Source organism: Harpia harpyja, chromosome 1 (genome assembly GCF_026419915.1).
Source record: "Harpia harpyja isolate bHarHar1 chromosome 1, bHarHar1 primary haplotype, whole genome shotgun sequence".
NCBI classification, from domain to species: Eukaryota; Metazoa; Chordata; class Aves; order Accipitriformes; family Accipitridae; genus Harpia; species Harpia harpyja.
This window is the reverse complement of record NC_068940.1, coordinates 32,345,703-32,363,802: the sequence shown is the minus strand read 5'-3', so window position 1 is coordinate 32,363,802 and position 18,100 is coordinate 32,345,703. Positions and strand designations below refer to the sequence as shown.

The following is an 18,100-nucleotide window of genomic DNA, read 5'->3' as shown; positions in this document are numbered from 1 at the left end:
ACAGTACAGTAGAAAGAGCACAAGGCTAGATAAGCTGCCTGCTGGAACAATTTATATTTAGTATTTGTTTGCAAAAGAAGGGTTTGAGTTTGACCTATGTAAAGACACCTTAATTTCTCCTCGATCTAGACACCCTCAGCCTGTATGGTCCTAGGGGAAAAAAGGAGAGAGGAGATCTAAGACAAATGACCTTTTTGAACATGTTATGGAGACTGGTGAACTTCGGGGGTGTCAAGACAGGCAGGGTTTCCTGGCACTGTAAGCTGTAGCTCATTTGTTTTGGTTTTTTTTTTTTGTTCTCCTAACAGGGTCCCAAAGGTGCCAGTGGTGAACCTGGCCTTCCTGGTCCGACTGGAATTCGTGGAGAGTTAGGTGACAGGGTAAGGAGAAGACATCTGTAACTAATTCCTGTTTGGGAGATGTGAAATCAGAGTGGAACAGGGCCCCTGAACACGGTGTGGCTGATGTCAGCGCAGCAAACACAGGCAGGCTTGGTAGAAGGTGGGTACATTGGGTGTTCCAGTCCATCCTCTGAGGCTGCTGCGTGCTCAAGACGGACCCTACGGCAGGTAGCAGGATTCGTGCATCCTGTCTCTTCTGTTCCTGTCCTTGTTTCTGTTTCAGTTCGGGAACTCCCACTATTTTTAGACAGGTTGGATTGTTTAAAAGAGACTTTGGGATCCTATCCTGGCCAGAATAGATGATTGGTTTGGGTTTTTTCCCTGCTCTGTATGCTGATTTCACCAAAACCTTGCTTGCCGTGAGCACAGGAGAGCTGATTGATGCATTTTTGATACTCAGATGCTTGATTAGGTTCTCTGGATTTTTTTAAATTACAGTTTGCTCAGTGATTTTCTTTTTGAACAGCGGCACACCTGGGCCCCACACCCCAGAATAAATGCGACTTTTTATTTAAATGAATTCATTCTCATTTAAAAGAAGCCAGCAGGGCAAAGTGAACGACATTTGCTCAGGGCTTGCAGGAGAACAGTAGCCATGTGTTCGCTGGGTCCCTCGGCTCCAGCTTTAAGGTGAAGTTTCTGTGTAAGCAATCGCAGCGGCACCACGGGGGTTTCACAATGGCCCTTCTGTGCTGGTTCCAGGCAGGTTTAAAAAAGCCTCTTGGAGGGACTGTGAGCCTGGAAGTGTGAAACAGGAGGGTTATTGTGGAGCTGTGGGGTTCTGACTGCAGTCAGGGCTTTGCTGTGGTGAAAAATGTATGTTCAGAGGGGAAGAGGCCACTGCACAGAGCAGCCTGCTATCCAGAGAGCTGCTCCAAGCAGAGGGAGGGAAAATGTTATGCTTCGAGCAAAAAAAAAAAAAAAAAAAAATCTAGGTTTTATTTCTGGCTCTGAAGTTAAGTGTAGTTACTCTAAGATGTAATTGTTGATTGTTTCTTAACACCACAGCTTGTTAACAGCTTTCCCCAGGAAAGCGTGCTGCAGCAGGTTTGGATAGTGCTGGCGACTTTCTACCTCCACATACGCAACTGGTACTCAGAGTAACTTCCATCTGCCCACCCAGTCCCACTGGTGTCGGTGACAGCCACGTGTGCCCACAGTCGTCCTCCATGCAGGCAGCAGCGAGGGCTGTGCCAGCAATCAGCCCTGCGAATTTCCACATTTGTTACTAGGCACAAGATTAGGGCTGGGAAGACCCTAAAACTTCAGACTGTGTCCTTATAGCTTAAACAAACAGCCTTTGCTGCTGGGGGTGATGGCATCTGCCGAGGGGCGGACAAAGAGCACAGCAGATACTGCCCTGGGTTTGCTTTACTGCCAACCCAGCCTGCTGGTCCTGATGTGTATAAAGAGAAGAAATGCAAGTACAGGATCAATCCAATTACACTGTCCCAGCTGCAGCTAACCCCTCACGCTCTTCTGAAATCAATTGTGGCTTTTTTTTTCTTTGCAAAAAGAAAAAAAATTCCTGCAAGCCTGAGTTAACAGGTACTGATACGCTTTTTCACAGTCCTTGGACTGACTGTGGCCAGGAATATAAACCAGCATATCAGTAAGTATATTTGCTGGCATGAAAAATACAAGAGGTTTAGTGCATTTGACTGTAAGATATAAAATAGCATTGAGATGATATATAAACCGTCTTGTTGGAGCGGGATATTGGGGAGGGGAAGGATTTGACTGAGGTAGCAATAGGCAAATATTTTTCCTAAGCATATTTATTATGATCAAATTCCTGAGGATTCTGGATGCCGGCAGACATCTGGGGCAATGTCTCTCTCAGCTCCATACTGGCATCACTAGATGCTTAGCCAAAAATGTTGGTTGTGTTGAACTGATAGGGTGATACAAACGTGAGGATGGCTGGTGGACATCGAGCTGGTGGCCCTAAAGTCCTGTCACTTGTTCTTGCCGCATGCTGGGAATTACTACTGCTGGAAATTACAGTTTTGAATCAAAGTCTTTTTGGCTAAGCTTTTCTTTAAGGGAGCATTCCTCGCAGGACAGAGTCTTTGTTGACTAAGCTCTGTTTTATTGCTATAAACTTTTATGGAGCTTTGGGACTCTGTGAAGTCAGAGGTATAAATCTAGATAATAATGTTCAGAAAAGAATATATTGCCTTTGCCATTGGCAAACATAAAATGGGAGTTATAAATAGCTGTAGCCATTCTTGCATTTCCACATTCCATTGTCTGTTTTACTGAGAATTATTTTTTCTTTAATAGAAATCCCCCCCCTTTTTTAACTTACTCAGTGTTTGACTTGAGCAAAATGACATGTGTTTGTCCTCCTTGAAGATTTGTTCCGCTGAGCCATCTCCAGATCTGGTTATTAAACAAAGATCAGTTTGCAGATGCCAGACTGATGAATGTGCTGTAGAAGTCCTGTTTGAAGGGTATAATGGTTGAATTTCCCATGTAGATTTTGCAGTAGAGAAAAAAATCTGGGGTTCTCCTGAACTCCTTGTTGGCTCTGCTATATGGACCCAAAGTCACAAATAGGGCTGAAAATGTCTCATGTCCTCTCTGTGAATGCCAGGTAGATAAAGTTGGAAGGATTTCTCAAGTTGCCTGACTTATTCCTAGGGTGACAATCAGTTTATCGTCTAAATGTATTTTATTCCTGTGGCCGTGTTGTTCTGTGAATCTCAAAGTCAGGAGCACCTAACTCTAAATCCCCAGAAAAACTGACAGTCTAATAAAGCCTTGAAAAACCATTCCGACTTTTTGCCCTTGCGGTACAATAATGTTCTTGTCCATTTTACACCATGAGTAAATTCAGTCTCCTTCTCACATCTTCAGGTGTGAAAGGCAGAGATCAATCGCCCACCAGTTTCATCCCAGACCTCGTCCTTTAATTTGTGAATTTGTAAAATTGCTGTTTCGGTCACGATAGTGAGATGACAATAATGAAAAGCAGAGGGGCAGAAGCAAAACAGAGTTCCCACCCCTGGGATGGATGTGAAAGATGACTTTTGTGAAACAGTTTTAAAAGACTAGGATTAAAAGCACAGAATTCATTTTAGTTTTATTTAGGAAATTGAGAAGGATGGTATGAAAAAGGCCAGTGTAGATAACCGTGCCAGGCAGGTGGGGAGCAGCACATCACTGAGCCATGTCAAGAAAGTCTTTCTGGTCCTGTTGGATGAGGACTTGGTGGGCAGAAGATGACCAGGCTTGAACTGGGAGGTCTTGCCTGGTCTGGCAGCTGCTCTCTGCTGTCGCTGGCATGGCAAGAGGCCTGAGAAACTGTCCTACAACACAAACCAGTGACTGTACAGAGTGCTACAAAGCTAGCAAGGATGCTTAAAATCTCTTCTTATTTCTAAGAAGTATGAATGAGATTTGGACCCTCCTACTTGGCAGTTGGGAGACTTAATTCCCAACCCCTTGCTGAGTGAGTGGATGTCTGACCGCACCAGGAATTCACAGGAAAATAACAGTTTGAGCTCATTTTCCTTCTTTCTTTTACATATTCTCAGGGTCCTACTGGTGTTCCTGGTCCCAAAGGTAACCAGGTAAGTGAAAACTTTCATGCTGTAGTCAGCAGAGGCATTTAAACCGTACCATAGGTGCAGCCTTTGACAGCACAAACTGCTTTTCCTCCATCAAATGAAAATATTCTGGAGCAAGCGCCAGCAAAACCCTCTTTGGTCCCGTTTTTTCTGTGTTGGTAAAAGAGATGTAGTCTGTTCTAATGGAGACACATGAAAATGCTGTGATAAAAATGCTACGCTCTTGCTGTGTATTTTGTAACCACGAGGCGTGCCATATATGAGCTCCTCACATCATATTGCTCCTGAGTTAAGTTTAGAAGCACAGCTTTTCACTGAACTTGATATGCCTGATGAAGAGGATTCGTCCTAGGCTCAGAGCTTGCCACACTAATAGACTAATTTAATCTTTTACTTTTTGCTGCTTAACTTCCATAGTTGGATTAATCTCAGCAATGAGCTTTTGAGCCAGTTTTCATCAAATATATGACTTTGATTAATGCATGACTGTGTTTTTGCAGAAAACGAGTGCTTTTCCAGCAAGCGTTGCTTATTTTGTTTACCAATGTCAGTGTCTGCGTGGTCTCTGTTTTGTTGCTAAGGGAAAGATCAACCTAATCTCCGTTTGTCTTGAAATAACTTCCTCTCTAAAGCCATAGAGTCACCATAACGATGTTCATTATCTGCTCTAATTGCGTGCAATAAGCCAGATCTGCTGCAGAGCGTTCGGCACGGGAAGCGCTGCCCGTGCGGCCGGTGACGGCAGATTGCAGCGATGCTGGAATTGCACACACTGCTGTTGGCTTAATGGAGGTGATCAGCAAATTGATGCTCCTTGTCGTGGCTAGTAAAATTAACGTCACCAGAGCTTTAGCCACTCTTACGGTCCCCAGATGGAGTGGAGAGGGATGGTCCTCACCAAGTGATGGATCGCTTCTGTTTAAGCGTGGGATGAAGCTGTTCTGCAGATGACTCTTTCTACTGAGGAAGCCCAGAGGACACAGTTACACTGGACACCGAACGTTTAGCTGTCATTGCAAACCTACGTTTTCTATGAGACCCAGAGCCGGGGAACCTGAAATCTAGATTGCCTGTACGAGGAATGCCCGTGCCAGCCTGTGGATGTCTTTCATGGCCACCTCATCAGGGCTTTCATCTGTATGAATTCAGCCTTCCATCCAAGTGCCAGCTTGTTGCAAAGGGCACCTAGTCCTCGTGCAAGCTGCCTTGCACCACGAGTGCCGTTGTCAGCAGGGGAACAGCTACTGTAGAGTCCAGCTTTGGGAAGAAAGAAGTTCCTCTTGCTGGAGCAGCTCTATAAGCTGCTAAGTGGCCCCATCTCCCTTAGGAGCTGAGGTTATCCAAGTGTCAGTGAGCCTTATTGTCAATAATCTTTGTGCACCAATAGGTGCAGTGTTAATTCTGGTATCTCGCTTTCAGGGCATTGCTGGAGCAGATGGCCTCCCAGGTGACAAAGGAGAACTGGTAGGTGTCCTTAAATTCAGTAGACTTGACTCCTCAAATAACACATGGGTCTAGAGAACCATCTATCAAGAACTAATGTGGTCAGTCAGAATTAACCGTCCAAGAGCTCCAACCCTGCTAGCTGCCAAAAGAAGGCAATGCAAGCCTTTCCGCCACCGAATTCACGGTGTGCATCGGCTCTCGTCTTCAGGAAGCGCCGGATAGCCGGTGTGGCCTTGGCAGAACTGTGGTGTATCAGCACTTATTTGTCATTTTGCTCCTCAGAGCAGTCGACATTGCTCTGTCTGGGGGATTTGGTCCATCTCAAGAAGCAGCCAGGTTGCCTGGACCTGTGTTCAGCATTGGTACCCGGGGCAAGTCTCGGTGTCAGTCTTCCCTGTTGTGCCAGGGCTGAATCTGGTCTCCAGCATCCTCTTAATCATTCCTGGCCCCTTTGCTAGAAAAGCCCACGTACATGTCATCGTGGCTTCCTGGAGCTTAGGAGATTTGACTTGAGATCTGCATTTTCTGAATGGATCATGCTTTCTTATTTCTCTTTTCTTTCTAACAGGGTCCCTTTGGTCCCCCCGGCCAAAAAGGAGAGGTACGTGCTAGATATTGTGGGCTCATGCCCTGAAAAGTTTGGGAGTAAACATGCTTATCACATCTTTTGATGACGTATCTCTGTAAACTATGTTCTGGCATTGTTTCCTAGAAGCATGTTTCCTTCATGGTCATGCTATAAAATCTATGACAATGACAATTTTTTGTGGCATTCAAAACATTCAAATGTGATAATTTTGCTGCAGCAAGGACTCCTATTATCATGACCTATATATGTAGAATCACCCATACGATATAAGAAATGCATATGGTCAGCCAGACCAGTGAGGGAAACCTGAAGAAAGCCTTAACTAATCCCCATGAGAAAAGAATGGCCCGTGTCTTCTGTTTTAAGTGGGTTTTGTTGGGTTTGCTTCATTACAGCCAGGAAAAAGAGGAGAACTTGGTCCAAAAGGTGTCCAAGGACCTAATGGGACAGCGGGAGCACCAGGGATCCCAGGACATCCAGGGCCCATGGGCCATCAGGGAGAGCAAGGCATTCCTGGCATCACGGGAAAACCTGGGCCACCTGTAAGTATTATCTGCTTCTGGGGCACAGTCAAGTGACTAAATGAATCGTGGATTTCAGATATGTAGTCAGAAAATAAGGTCCCGCGTTTGAGCAGGCAAAAGTAGGTAACAGTGTATGTAAGCTAACAGTCTTGGATCAAGAGTTTAGCAGTGCAAAAAGTTTTAACAGTTTGCAAGCTTCAGAATTAAAGTCCCCCAGAATGCATGCCTGGGAGAATTAATCTTCTCTCACAATGATACACGAACAGATGATCTGCATCTATTGGAATGGGGTGTAAGTCTCTGTTCTCATTACAAAAGCGAGTTAGAAGTTGGTCATTTGACAATATAACTCCTATTCACTACTTCAAATGTTAGACCTCTGTCTTGGTCCAGAGCTGATGTTTCATCATTCAGGAAAGGCCAAATAAACTCCAGATTAAATATCTGGCCTAACATTAAAATTAATCTCTGCCATTAGTATGAAAGAGTGTCTGAACTGAAGCCGTCATCTTTTGAAGAGGGGAAAAAAAGCCACTCCTCTTCATGTGGGATCCTATGCTGCTTACTGAGCTGCTGGAAATGTTTCGTGTCCTGAAGCTTCTGTCAGGGATGATTATCGATAATGTGCTTTGTATAAGGACAGATTCTTCTGGAAATTGCAGGGCAAAGAGGCCAGCGAACAACATATAAGAGAACTCTGTGGGGAAATGATAAATGGTGAGTATTACTGAGAGAAAACTGACTTTAATTACCATATTTAGCTGAAGATGAGTAGATTCTGAACATAAGACGGCTCCTGAGATTTCTTATTTTTCTGTCTTAATAAGAAAAAATATATTGACCTTTAATGTAAGGAAATTATTCAGGAGATCACCTCATTGTCTGAGATGTCTTTCATTTTTCTAAAATTAGTATTTTTAAATGATTCATCATGGCAACATACAAAGTGTGCTGAAAGCAGCTTTGACCCAAGTCTCATGCATGCATGCATGCTGGCAAGAGCTGGCTGTTAGAAGTGTCTGCCCTGACCTGTGTCATTTTGAACTTCTGCTCCCACCTTCTCTCCTCTCCACAGCACACCCCATCGCCCCGGAGCAGGGCTCGGGGCAGGCGCCCGCTCCCGAGGAGTGTTCTTCTTTCTTTGAGGCTACTGCTCCATATTTAGAGGTTATATTCACCATTTGGGATGAAGTTAAACTCTGAAAGCTTGTTTCAGAAAACTTGTTTTGATTATCTAAGTATCATTTTCTAGAATACTTGACGTCTTTTAAAGTGGTTTGGGAAATAGGAGATATCAACGGCTTAAAAACCTGCAGATTTCTGACCAAAATCTCCCTCTGTGGAGATGTTAAAAAAAAAAAAATCCACAGATGAGATGAGAGGACAATGTTTCCTCTGCCAGAAGCAGTTAAGTGTGTAGGAGCAGTAGGGAGCAGGATCTGCCCAAGCATGCAGCTCTGCTTTATTGTCAGACAGTTTTCAACCACTCCACGCTTGGTGGCAGACAACAAACAGCCAAGCAAAGAGTGAAAATGGTGGACTTGCGGTTTTTAATTGTTCTTTTCAGATCAAATTGCACAGTTAGCTGCTAATCTGAGAAAGCCCTTGTCTCCTGGAATGACGGGCCATCCTGGCCCAGCTGGTCCCCCGGGTCCTCCTGGAGCTATGGGAAGTGTTGGGCATCCTGGTCCTCGTGGTCCCCCTGGATACAGAGGGCCAACAGGAGAACTTGGTGATCCTGGTCCCAGAGGTATGTAAGACTAATCCAACCTGCTCCTCTTTTGTTCCCACTGAAATAAATCGCAAACTTGTACTCATTTCAGCGGTGGAGGAGAAAAGATCAGGCCTTGGGCAGCAGGTGGAGTTCTGGAGGGCAGTTTTGCATCTTTAGGGATGCAGTGTAAGCAAAGATCCTAGGAATGTCCTGAGGATGTTGAGCTTCTCTTGGTCTTTCTCCTTCCTGTCCTTGGATCCAGCTGCAGTGCACAACTCATTGTTGAAATTGTCTGTTTATGGTTTAAGGTGACACTGGCGAAAAGGGAGATAAAGGACCTGTTGGTCAAGGTATCGATGGGCCTGATGGTGATCAAGGACTTCAAGGTAAGGCTGTGCAAATAATTTAATAAACCATGACTAAAAAAGTAAAGGTTTAAGAGGGACAGCTCAGCATAATGTTGGCAGTATGTTATAATCACTTTGTCGCTATAATCATTACAGTAGGGTTGTCTTCCTGTGGGTACAGCAGGTGCAGACAGTTTGAACAGTAGAACTCAGCACATCCCCTCCTCGCAGCACTCCTGTCTAGTCCTGAACGGTTTGGAGAATGTTTCTGGGAAAAGCCTGCTGGGACAGCCAGGCTCTTCATTTGTTCTTGGTTTCTTCCACTAATGGCTGTGAGAGGTCGGGAGCTTTTCTAGGCGGGGAAGTTAGAACCGTTCGTAGCTACTCCCACGGGGCTGCCAGTGTCAGAAGGTTGTTCTTTTCAGTGGTACTTCATATGCAGTAACTAGTTAATTAACAAGTAGTGTATCAGTTCATTTAAAGGTGTGTAACACTTGTGGGGCTCTGGCTCCAGATTAAGGCAAAAGGATCATGCCTGCTGCCTGTTTCCTGGTGGACATGGTCTTTTTGGTGCTCTGCTTAAAGAATGCCCTCAGTGAAAGCTACAGCCTGGATGACCAGCTGTAGTCCGCCAACATTCAGTTCATGTTTCTGGATCAAACACAGGAAATTGGGGACAATATTTAATTTTACCAGAAACAAACATAACATCCTAGTGTAATGATTTTGAAAGATAGTGGTGTTATTGCTCTGTACCTGGCTATAATCCCAGTTTCTGAAGTCATGAATCCCTTATCAAAAGATTCAAACATTAATTTATGCAAATTAATGAATATCTATTAGAAACTTGGAAGAATATTCTTTTATTTTGCTCACCTGTTAAAGCAGCTTTTCTCATTGTGATTACATCTGTACAATGTATAAGCTACAGGCATCAAAAGCAGGCTCTGCATCCATGTAATTTCATAAACTGAGAATATTTATACCCAGTTGTCTTATTTTATGGAAGAATCTAATTGCATTAATCCATAAATGTCATCTTTTCCAAAGCACATAAAAAGAGGCTATGTTTCACATACTAGATATTGAGAGCATTTGTCCTACTCATGAAATGTGAGGAGATCAACAGTAGATGCACTTCATCACTTACATGAATAAAAAGGATCAGGCACCATCTCTCTCTCTATCATAATTAAGACAGAAATGCAGGCTTATAGACCACCTGATATAGCTGTCCCTCAGGGAGACAGAATCATATTGTACAGTATTTCAGAAAGCTTCAGCAGCTTGCTGTTACAGAAATTAGTGTTTTGTGGTTATTTTTGGCATCTGAAGGAAAAAAGAAACATAATAGCAGAAATTATTTTTGCCAATAAACAAAATATGTATTTCATTGTGAGCAAATTTTTGAAATTGGACACAGGTATAAAGGAAACCCCTTATCTGTAATGTCAGGGAGATGTTCTGTATCATCATTCTCACTACTCCCCTTACTCAGAATCTCAATTACAACTAGACTTAGGGAGGTGCAATGAATTGAAGCAGCTGAAGGCCACAGCCTCCCACTAAGGCGGGACAGTTGTAAGCACTCCTGTTGTCACAATAAGTAAGCTGTGAGCTCACACATCCAGGACATGCCTTGAGCAAACTATTCAGGGATGACATAAAATAATTCTGGTTACAAATTACTTCTTGTTATTCATGGAGTCATACACTAACTGAGGCAGTACTGAGATGGAATCCAGTTCTACAGCGGTCAGCAAAAGTCAAACCAGACACATGTGGTAAGAAAAGCACAATACTAAACATCCTCCTTCAACTATACCAAGGTAATTCCAGTAAAGGCAAAGGTACTCTAAAAAATCCAGCGCACATACTCCAGATTCAGGCTAAATTTATTCAACACCTTGTACTCAACAGGCCACAAGCAGTCTGATGTACAGACAACTCCAGTATTTTAAGAACTCTAAAAGTAACACATATATGTACACATATATTTAGAAAAAAAAAAAAAAGGGAAGGAAATAATACATGTAATCTTTTTCCCCTTCTTCTTTAGGACTACCTGGTGTACCTGGAATTACTAAAAATGGTCGTGACGGTGCTCAGGGTGAACCTGGTCTTCCAGGGGATCCTGGTACTCCTGGTGCTATTGGGGCTCAGGGAACTCCAGGAATATGTGACACGTCGGCTTGCATGGGAGCTGTTGGAGCATCAATTTCCAAAAAATCATAAAACAGTACAAGAAGTGGAGAAGTGACTGAATATTTAAATAAACAGTGCATTGTAAGAGAACAGACAGAATCCTCCTCCTAGTGATAAATGGACAGATGTTCCTTCTATTGTATTAAGTGGAGACTTTGACACAGTTCTATGAAAAAGAAAGCATCAGATGAAAACTTTAATTAAAAGATGCTTTATGAGTATTTTCTCCTCCCCCCAATTATTTTCCAGAATTTTTACTACTAAACAACCTTACCTTCTCTTTCTCCCTTTGTTCAAGAGACCTGCAAGAGGAAGCATTGTTCCTTTTTACCATCACCCCCCCCAACCGTGTACTAAAGATCACAACTTTTCTGTATAAACATTTGAGCCTTGCCAGTTGAATTCCTTGGTGCTGCTCCCACTGACTTCAGTTATGCAGGTTTGTGCACTAAGATATATGTTGTTAAGATATTCAGGCACCTAACTGCTACTTCCATCAGTGGAAATTAGGCATTTAAATATCCTGTACTTTAATATCTTAAGATTCTGGCCTAAGAAAAGACCATAGCTTATGTACAATGCTGTCAGTTGCCAATTTTCAGATTGCGCCTCAAATATTTGCCAAGACTAGTAAATAGTAATCCTCTTGCAATCAAATTCTGCAAAAGGTGTAATGTATATATTTTAATATACAGGGGAGAATTTTTGTATATTTCCATATGATAATAAAGGAAATTAAGTAACAGCATTTTCATGACCTCTACTTAAGCTATTTGCACAGTAATTGTGAATGAAACCCCAAATAAGAAAGGATACTCTTCTAAAGTCCAGCCAAAAACACCTGTATGAACTGTTGTAAAAATAAAAGGAGATTTTTTTTTTAACCTTTTCTTTGTGATGTCGTAAGTGTTATTATACACATCAAATTAACTCAGCTGAACTCCATTTTCCAGAACTGGTTGTACTAGGATTGTTTGGAAATAAAACGGCTGCAAAATTGTCCATATCCGTGATTTAAAACAGTATTTATTTTGGGAGACCTTTTTATACTTTAAAACCTGCTAGCATCATCTATTTTAAAAAATTATTAAAACCATTCTCAGCTCACACACTATTTCTGCCCTATATGCTAAAGCCTATGAACAAAGGAGTCATATTTATCTTTAAATAGGAAAATAGTTTGTGCATTTAAATAATCTGTTTACAATATGCCAGTCTTAGACTGAAGTAACAATACAAGAACCTGTTGGACAGTTGTGTGCTAGGCATTAACAATAGTACTGTATTTAAAAAAAAGTGCTAACACCATAGTATTCCTCTTTGGGGACAAGTATGTTGAAATATGTATGGCAAATGTAAACATAATATCAGCACAGTTTAGAAACTATGCACTTACTCAATTAACTAATATAACCTTTAAATTTTTAATGGAAAAAATGGGCATTATAATATGGTAACTGTAATTTCTTTTTACACTTGAAGAGTACATTTGCATCTAGTCATTAATGTAACAGGACAGACTGATGTTCTACAACTATTCCTAACTGTACTGGATCATCTTTGGAAACAAACAAAAAAAACCCAAACAAAAACAGCACAACAAAAAAAAAACCCCAAAGCAGAACGACAAACAGAAAAAGAACAGATTTTTTTATAACTAAAGGGGAAAAAATACTTAGCTGTCATGACATTTTCTTGTAGCTTCTGGTCCCAAAGCCACTTCAACAGAGCACTGATTTCTATTGCTGGTAGTTAACTTTCATTTCCATTTTGAATAAAGAATGTTTTCTTTAAAGCTCTATTTATCTATTTTTGCAAGTTATATTTTGCAATTCATATTCAGCATGTAAACAGAGAAAATAAAATAGTTTGGGCCATTGTTAGCCACACTTGTCATACAATTCAAGGTGGTCAGTTCAGACTACTTGGTCTCCATAGCCATGCGTGTTTTCCTGCACTGGGCATGTTACAAATGAGTCTGATCTTGCTATTTTTAGTCTCCTGCCTGTTTTACCACAGAACACACTCTCAAATTCCTAAAAATCAAAATACAAAAAACAAATAACAATTATGTTTAATGTAGATATTTACTCAAGATGTATGTTTTTGTTTCACTAGTGTCTTGGGGAGAAAAAAACCCAAACCTTTAACAGGAAGTGCTGAGGGGTCATACCAGTATCTAGACAAGCAGGTTTTCCTATACACATTCCATGTACTATCTTAAAATACTTAGCACAGCCAGAATTACTCTGGGGCTGCAATTACTGGTGTGGTAGCACAGGAGCTGCTTATAGGGCACACAACCCTTTACTACTCTCATGCACTTTGAGATAGTGTGGGCAGGTAGCTGTCAATCCCATCACTTAACTACTAGTTCATGAAAACTAACTAGAAGACAACTCTGTGAAACAGGTGGGAAGTAGAGAAAATTAAGGCTAAAGGGAGGAATGATTGAAGGCAGCGGCAATTCTACATTGTCCACATAGCCCAATTCCTGACCATGATACTAACTAAAAAAAAAAAAAATTAAAATCTGACTTGAAAATCCTGACTGAGGACAGCCTACAATTTCATATTACTGAACTGAACCAGCTATTAAAAAAAAATAAATAAAGGAAGGTCCAATGGTACAGTGGTACAGTGGTCCTTCACAAACAGCATCACGCAGAAGTATTCCATGTACTTTTAGCTATGTAATGATAGCTTTAAAACATTTCACATTTTTATCAAGAACAAAAATGAAATTAGATTTAAAACCTGTTTCAGAGAATCACCATGCCTTTCCCGAATGTACTTCAGAAACGCAGTTGTCCATTGTAAAGTTGTTGCCTTATCAGTATCAACAGTACAGAATGGAACCAGAAGATTCAGCTCATCACAACAAATCCGGATTCTGCGCCTAGAGGCAAATACAAAAGGTTATCATCTCAACCAGTGGGCGAAAAGGAAGGAAAAAAAATTTAAAAAGGAAGCCTACGCACATGCACTACAAGCCATGGACTTTGGGGACTTCTTTTTGTTTGCTACAAGCTTTGTATTTGTATATTGTTCATGTTATACACGAGTTACCTTATCTTTATAGAATTAGTTAAATGTTTTGAAATCTCTTTTTGTTTATAGAGTAAAAAAACAACAAAGATGACCACAATGAAACATACATACTTTTTGCCTCTAACAAACACCAAACCCTCACCACCTGCATTGCTTTTTCTTGTAGGTAAAACAAAATATGTCAAATTTACGTTTTACTCTGGATAATGACAGGAGCATTACAGTATCAGTATTTTAGGCTTCAAAAGCTTTGTACTGCCCCTCTTCATAGAAATTACCTTCTGTCTCTCTCCATGCGGTTATGTCTTTCTCTTCGCTGAGCGATTCCATCCTGTGTACCACTTTGCACCTGCATACTTGAATTTGACTGTGCTGACTGCCAGCGACCCTGGGCAGATGCAGTACTCTGGCTATCATCACGCATATTTTGAATTTCACCAAGAGGTTTGCGATCTGTGTTTGGATCCAATGGGCTTATTCGGCTGCAACTTCTTCTGTTTATCGCTTTCTTGCATAAGGTATCTTCTTGGAAAAACAAAGAAGAAAAGAAGAACCTATTTATAACCTCCCACTAATCACTGCAAATACTGATCATGGAAAATTTTTTTTGTTGCTTTCTTTATGTGGAACAATCTTTGAAGCTTTATTGCCAACCATAGCAATGCATGTCCTTCGGAAGCCCTAAGGCACTGTTGGCTGTTAGAAAATCCATCTAGCTTCTATTTTCTCAGAGAACCCATTGAGATCATGCCTGCCTTTTGATAAGCATTTGAGGGAGCCCTTTAAAATGTTCTTCAGTTTGATACTGACTGGATCTGCTATATCAACTTTGGGGTCAAAAAGTGTAGAAACCAGTTCTTACTCTAAGCCCACATTTTCAAAGATACTTTGCAACCTCACATTTTCTCATTTCAAGCTAGAAGTGCTAAACAATTTTGAAAGTACAGCTAAACTCATAGGTGTTGAACTTTTTTGAAGAAATCTAGTCCCATATCTCAGACATAAAAAACACACCTCATATGATTCACTAAAATTATATTCATTCTAGAAAACACACAAATTCAGAAAAAAATTGTAGGATTTGAAGGCCAAGAGAAAGCTAAGTAAAAAGAAGATAAAAGGTTTACCTCCAACTTTAATCCAAACTTCCTCAGGCAAAGCTTTATTCATAACATCTACTGTCTGTTTTGTGGATTCAATTTCCTGATAACAGAAGGACAATGTCCTGGGTATCCCAAGGTCTTGATGTTTGGCAGCTTCCAAAACAGTGCAAGACGTTCCGGAGGTCTGTGAAAACCAAAAAGGAAATACTTAGAGGACTATACACATAAAAAAAAAGAGACTATTTTGGTATCTTCATGTTAACTTCTTAAGTTTTAGCCCTGTGATTCAATGTGCTGTATCACAATAAATCCCAATCACTTCTGCGCACAACCATGGGATTTTGACAGACTGATGAATCTTTTGGGGATACCTCTTACATTTCCAAGTGCCATGCTATCACTCTTGCTTCAGAGGTTACTGCAAGTTGGGGGGGGGGGGGGGAATCTTCTTCATCAAAATGAATTAGAAAAAAAGGAACCACAGAAAATGGTACTAAGTGTCTCCTTCTTGTCTTGCATAGATGAAGCTGATGATACACTGAAAAACTCAAGGAAAAAAAATCTTTCTAGTAAGAAATCCAATGGCCTACTGATCATTACCTGGATTATTACCTGCATGTTATTAGAAATGCCACACAACTGATTTGAGTATTTTTGATGGTCTTAAAGATTAAGAGTAAATTGCATTGCAGATCATTCTGATCATCCCCACTCAAACCAAGTCACGCTTTAATGCAAACCTTTAAAATTATACTACACCTAAGAGGTGAACATTATTAGCATTTGAAATTAGCCGAGTACAACTAGTGGTGAATACATTATCTACCTGTGCTTGTGAAGGATTAGCACTTCCAGCAGTAGAACATGCATTCATAGTAAATAACGGGTATGTGAACTGTAAAGAAGGCGGGGCAGGTGCAGGCTTATTTTTCCCTAATGCAGCACACTTGTTTTCTTGCTGATGAAGAGGAACACCTATCAGTTCTGATGGCTGTCGAATCAACGTTACTAAACTTAAAAAACAAACAAACAAAAACAAACAACAAAAAAACAGCACAGAAAACATACCAGACTGACTACTTGAAAATGAGTGCAGAAAAGTTTACAGCTACACATACTTCTAGTAACTATCACCAAGAAACCACTTTCATTTACTGTAAATGGAAATCATTGTTATTGCCATATTGCCTAATTCAGGGACAAAAAAAAAAATCAGCTGAGAAGGCATTTTATTCTGTGCAGTAACAGTTCAGCTTTACGCCTCAATAAAATGTTTTACCAGCACGCCAATAGTTACAGGGCTGGACTGTAAAACAGTATTTTTGCTCAAAGTTTTCCCCATACTCAGGCCTCCACATTATAACACTAATCAATTGCTCTTAATATTTTATTATGATCAATCAAAAGTCTACTTTGCTTTTAGCAAGTTGCATGTTAAAACTAGGTAATGTTCTTCTCACCTTTATTTACATCACGTTATCAAGAATAAAGTTGTAAAGCAATTAATTTTTGCACTACATGCTGCATCATTTATGCACTATACAGAGGGGCCTAATCTGAGGTCAGTGGAGTTGCAGCCACGTTCAAAAAAAATCCCAACCGCTCATTCTCATCTATTAAAAAAAAGTACTGTTCTGAGCTTTCCTTTAGAAAATCAGTTTTGAACTATAAGATGATACATAATTTAACAATATAAACTAAAATTAATTGCAACACACTTGTTAAGAGTTACTCCAGATTCTTGGGGTTCTTGACATCTGGGGTTCTCTGTCTGGATGCTGTTGAATCTGTCTTCCAACCGAACTCTGACTGCAGATTTAGATCTAGGCTCTGGTGCCAGTGCCGAATTTTCAACAAGTATGTTTTCTTTATTCATCCCAGCAAAATTTTCACCATATTTAACTTTTACTAAACTGCATCCTGGGACTTCTACAGAGCTACTGTTAGGTGTTTTATCTGTTTGGTTCAAAGGGAGGTTGGACTCGCTAAGTAACATCATTCTGAGCTCCTGAAAGTCAGTGTAGCCCAAATGTGGGTTTGAACTTAGCGAACTGCTGTCAGAAGGTAACCCTGACTGACAGGTAACTGGGTAAACCAACTGGTTCCTAGAGCAGTTTGATGAACACCCCTCCTGACTGGTGTACAGTGAGGTCTGGTGCAGGGGGGGGGGGTCTGCAGAATTACCAGGCGAGGAGAAAGAATTGAGCCTAGCTTCCACTTCACCTTCACTAGCTTGTGCCTCCGTATGTGAGTAAAGTATGTGCTGCAGCTGCGTATACTCAATTTCCATCATCTCCACCAGGCTGACGTCCGTGGTGGTGAAGCTAAGATTTTGCTCACCAAAGGAAACTTCACTTGAGCCTCCAGGTCCAACAGCAACCGGAGCAGGATCAGGAACACTAGCTGTGCTTTGAGGAATGGAGGTCTGAGGCTCCTCTGGGGCTGATCCTGACATGACTACAGTAAACCTAACCAGTTACCAACGTCTCTTTCAACAGTAAACCGCAAAACCTTCAAGAATTATCAGTACTACCCGATTAAGAATGCAAAAAAATTGCACTTAATACTGATTCTGTACCACCGTGAGGTAACAAAGCAAGGAGCAAGTTCCTGATAGCAAGGTACCAGGCAGTCTAACCATGTCTCCCCCCCTCCGAGCCCCAGTAACACCCTCCCTCCCACTCCGACACAGCTGCTCACAAAAAAGGGGTTTCACCTGCCAACACCCGGCCTCGGGAGGGACGCTCTAGGTACTCTGCTGCCTAAGACTCCCTCAGAGGAGCCCCCATGGGCCGAAGGCGGAGGGACGAGCCCCGGCTGAAGAGAAGCTGGGCGGGGGGACGACCTCGGCCGCCAAGGGGAGGCGAAAGAGGACGAGGAAGAGGAGGGGAACCCACCACCACCCCTCAGCCCGCCCTAACGCTGAGGCACAGCAGCCAAACCTTCCCCGGACTCCACCGGACCCGCTCCGCTCCCCGCGCGCCTCCGCTAACCGCCGCGCGCAACCGCCGCCCGCCCAACGGCCGCGCGCCTGCGCCCTTGCCCGCCCCGCCCCGCCCCGCCCCTCCCCTGAGGCGGCGGCTCCGTCCCGGGCAGCGGCTGTGGGGAGTCCCTCGGGGAAAGAGTTCGCCGTCATGTCGTGATA

General features: G+C 42.0%; 2 protein-coding genes across 7 annotated transcripts in view; one reads left to right on the top strand and one right to left on the bottom strand.

The window, feature by feature from the left end:
* COL9A3 (collagen type IX alpha 3 chain) overlaps positions 1 to 11,685 on the top strand; it is a 43,360-nt gene extending 31,675 nt beyond the window's left edge. For all 4 annotated transcript variants that reach the window (XM_052785837.1, XM_052785838.1, XM_052785845.1 and 1 more), the window contains 9 exons: positions 309 to 380; positions 3,944 to 3,979; positions 5,396 to 5,440; positions 5,991 to 6,023; positions 6,407 to 6,553; positions 7,198 to 7,252; positions 8,103 to 8,285; positions 8,558 to 8,635; positions 10,656 to 11,685. In XM_052785837.1, the coding sequence (XP_052641797.1) occupies positions 309 to 380; positions 3,944 to 3,979; positions 5,396 to 5,440; positions 5,991 to 6,023; positions 6,407 to 6,553; positions 7,198 to 7,252; positions 8,103 to 8,285; positions 8,558 to 8,635; positions 10,656 to 10,831 (825 nt within the window). In that variant the 3' untranslated portion in view covers positions 10,832 to 11,685. The remainder of the gene's footprint in view (positions 1 to 308; positions 381 to 3,943; positions 3,980 to 5,395; positions 5,441 to 5,990; positions 6,024 to 6,406; positions 6,554 to 7,197; positions 7,253 to 8,102; positions 8,286 to 8,557; positions 8,636 to 10,655) is intronic.
* TCFL5 (transcription factor like 5) lies at positions 9,444 to 17,776 on the bottom strand. Of its 3 annotated transcripts, none has more exons than XM_052785861.1 (6): positions 16,674 to 17,776; positions 15,773 to 15,968; positions 14,980 to 15,139; positions 14,131 to 14,377; positions 13,559 to 13,700; positions 9,444 to 12,837 (listed from the first exon to the last, which is right to left on the bottom strand). In XM_052785861.1, exons 1-6 carry the CDS (start codon positions 17,408 to 17,410, stop codon positions 12,718 to 12,720), a joined length of 1,602 nt encoding a protein of 533 aa, XP_052641821.1. In that variant the 5' UTR covers positions 17,411 to 17,776; the 3' UTR covers positions 9,444 to 12,717. The 3 variants fall into 3 exon arrangements, with proteins under 3 accessions (XP_052641821.1, XP_052641829.1, XP_052641835.1); XM_052785869.1 differs by having other exon boundaries at positions 14,131 to 14,374; XM_052785875.1 differs by having other exon boundaries at positions 15,782 to 15,968.
* Positions 17,777 to 18,100: the final 324 nt, after the last annotated feature.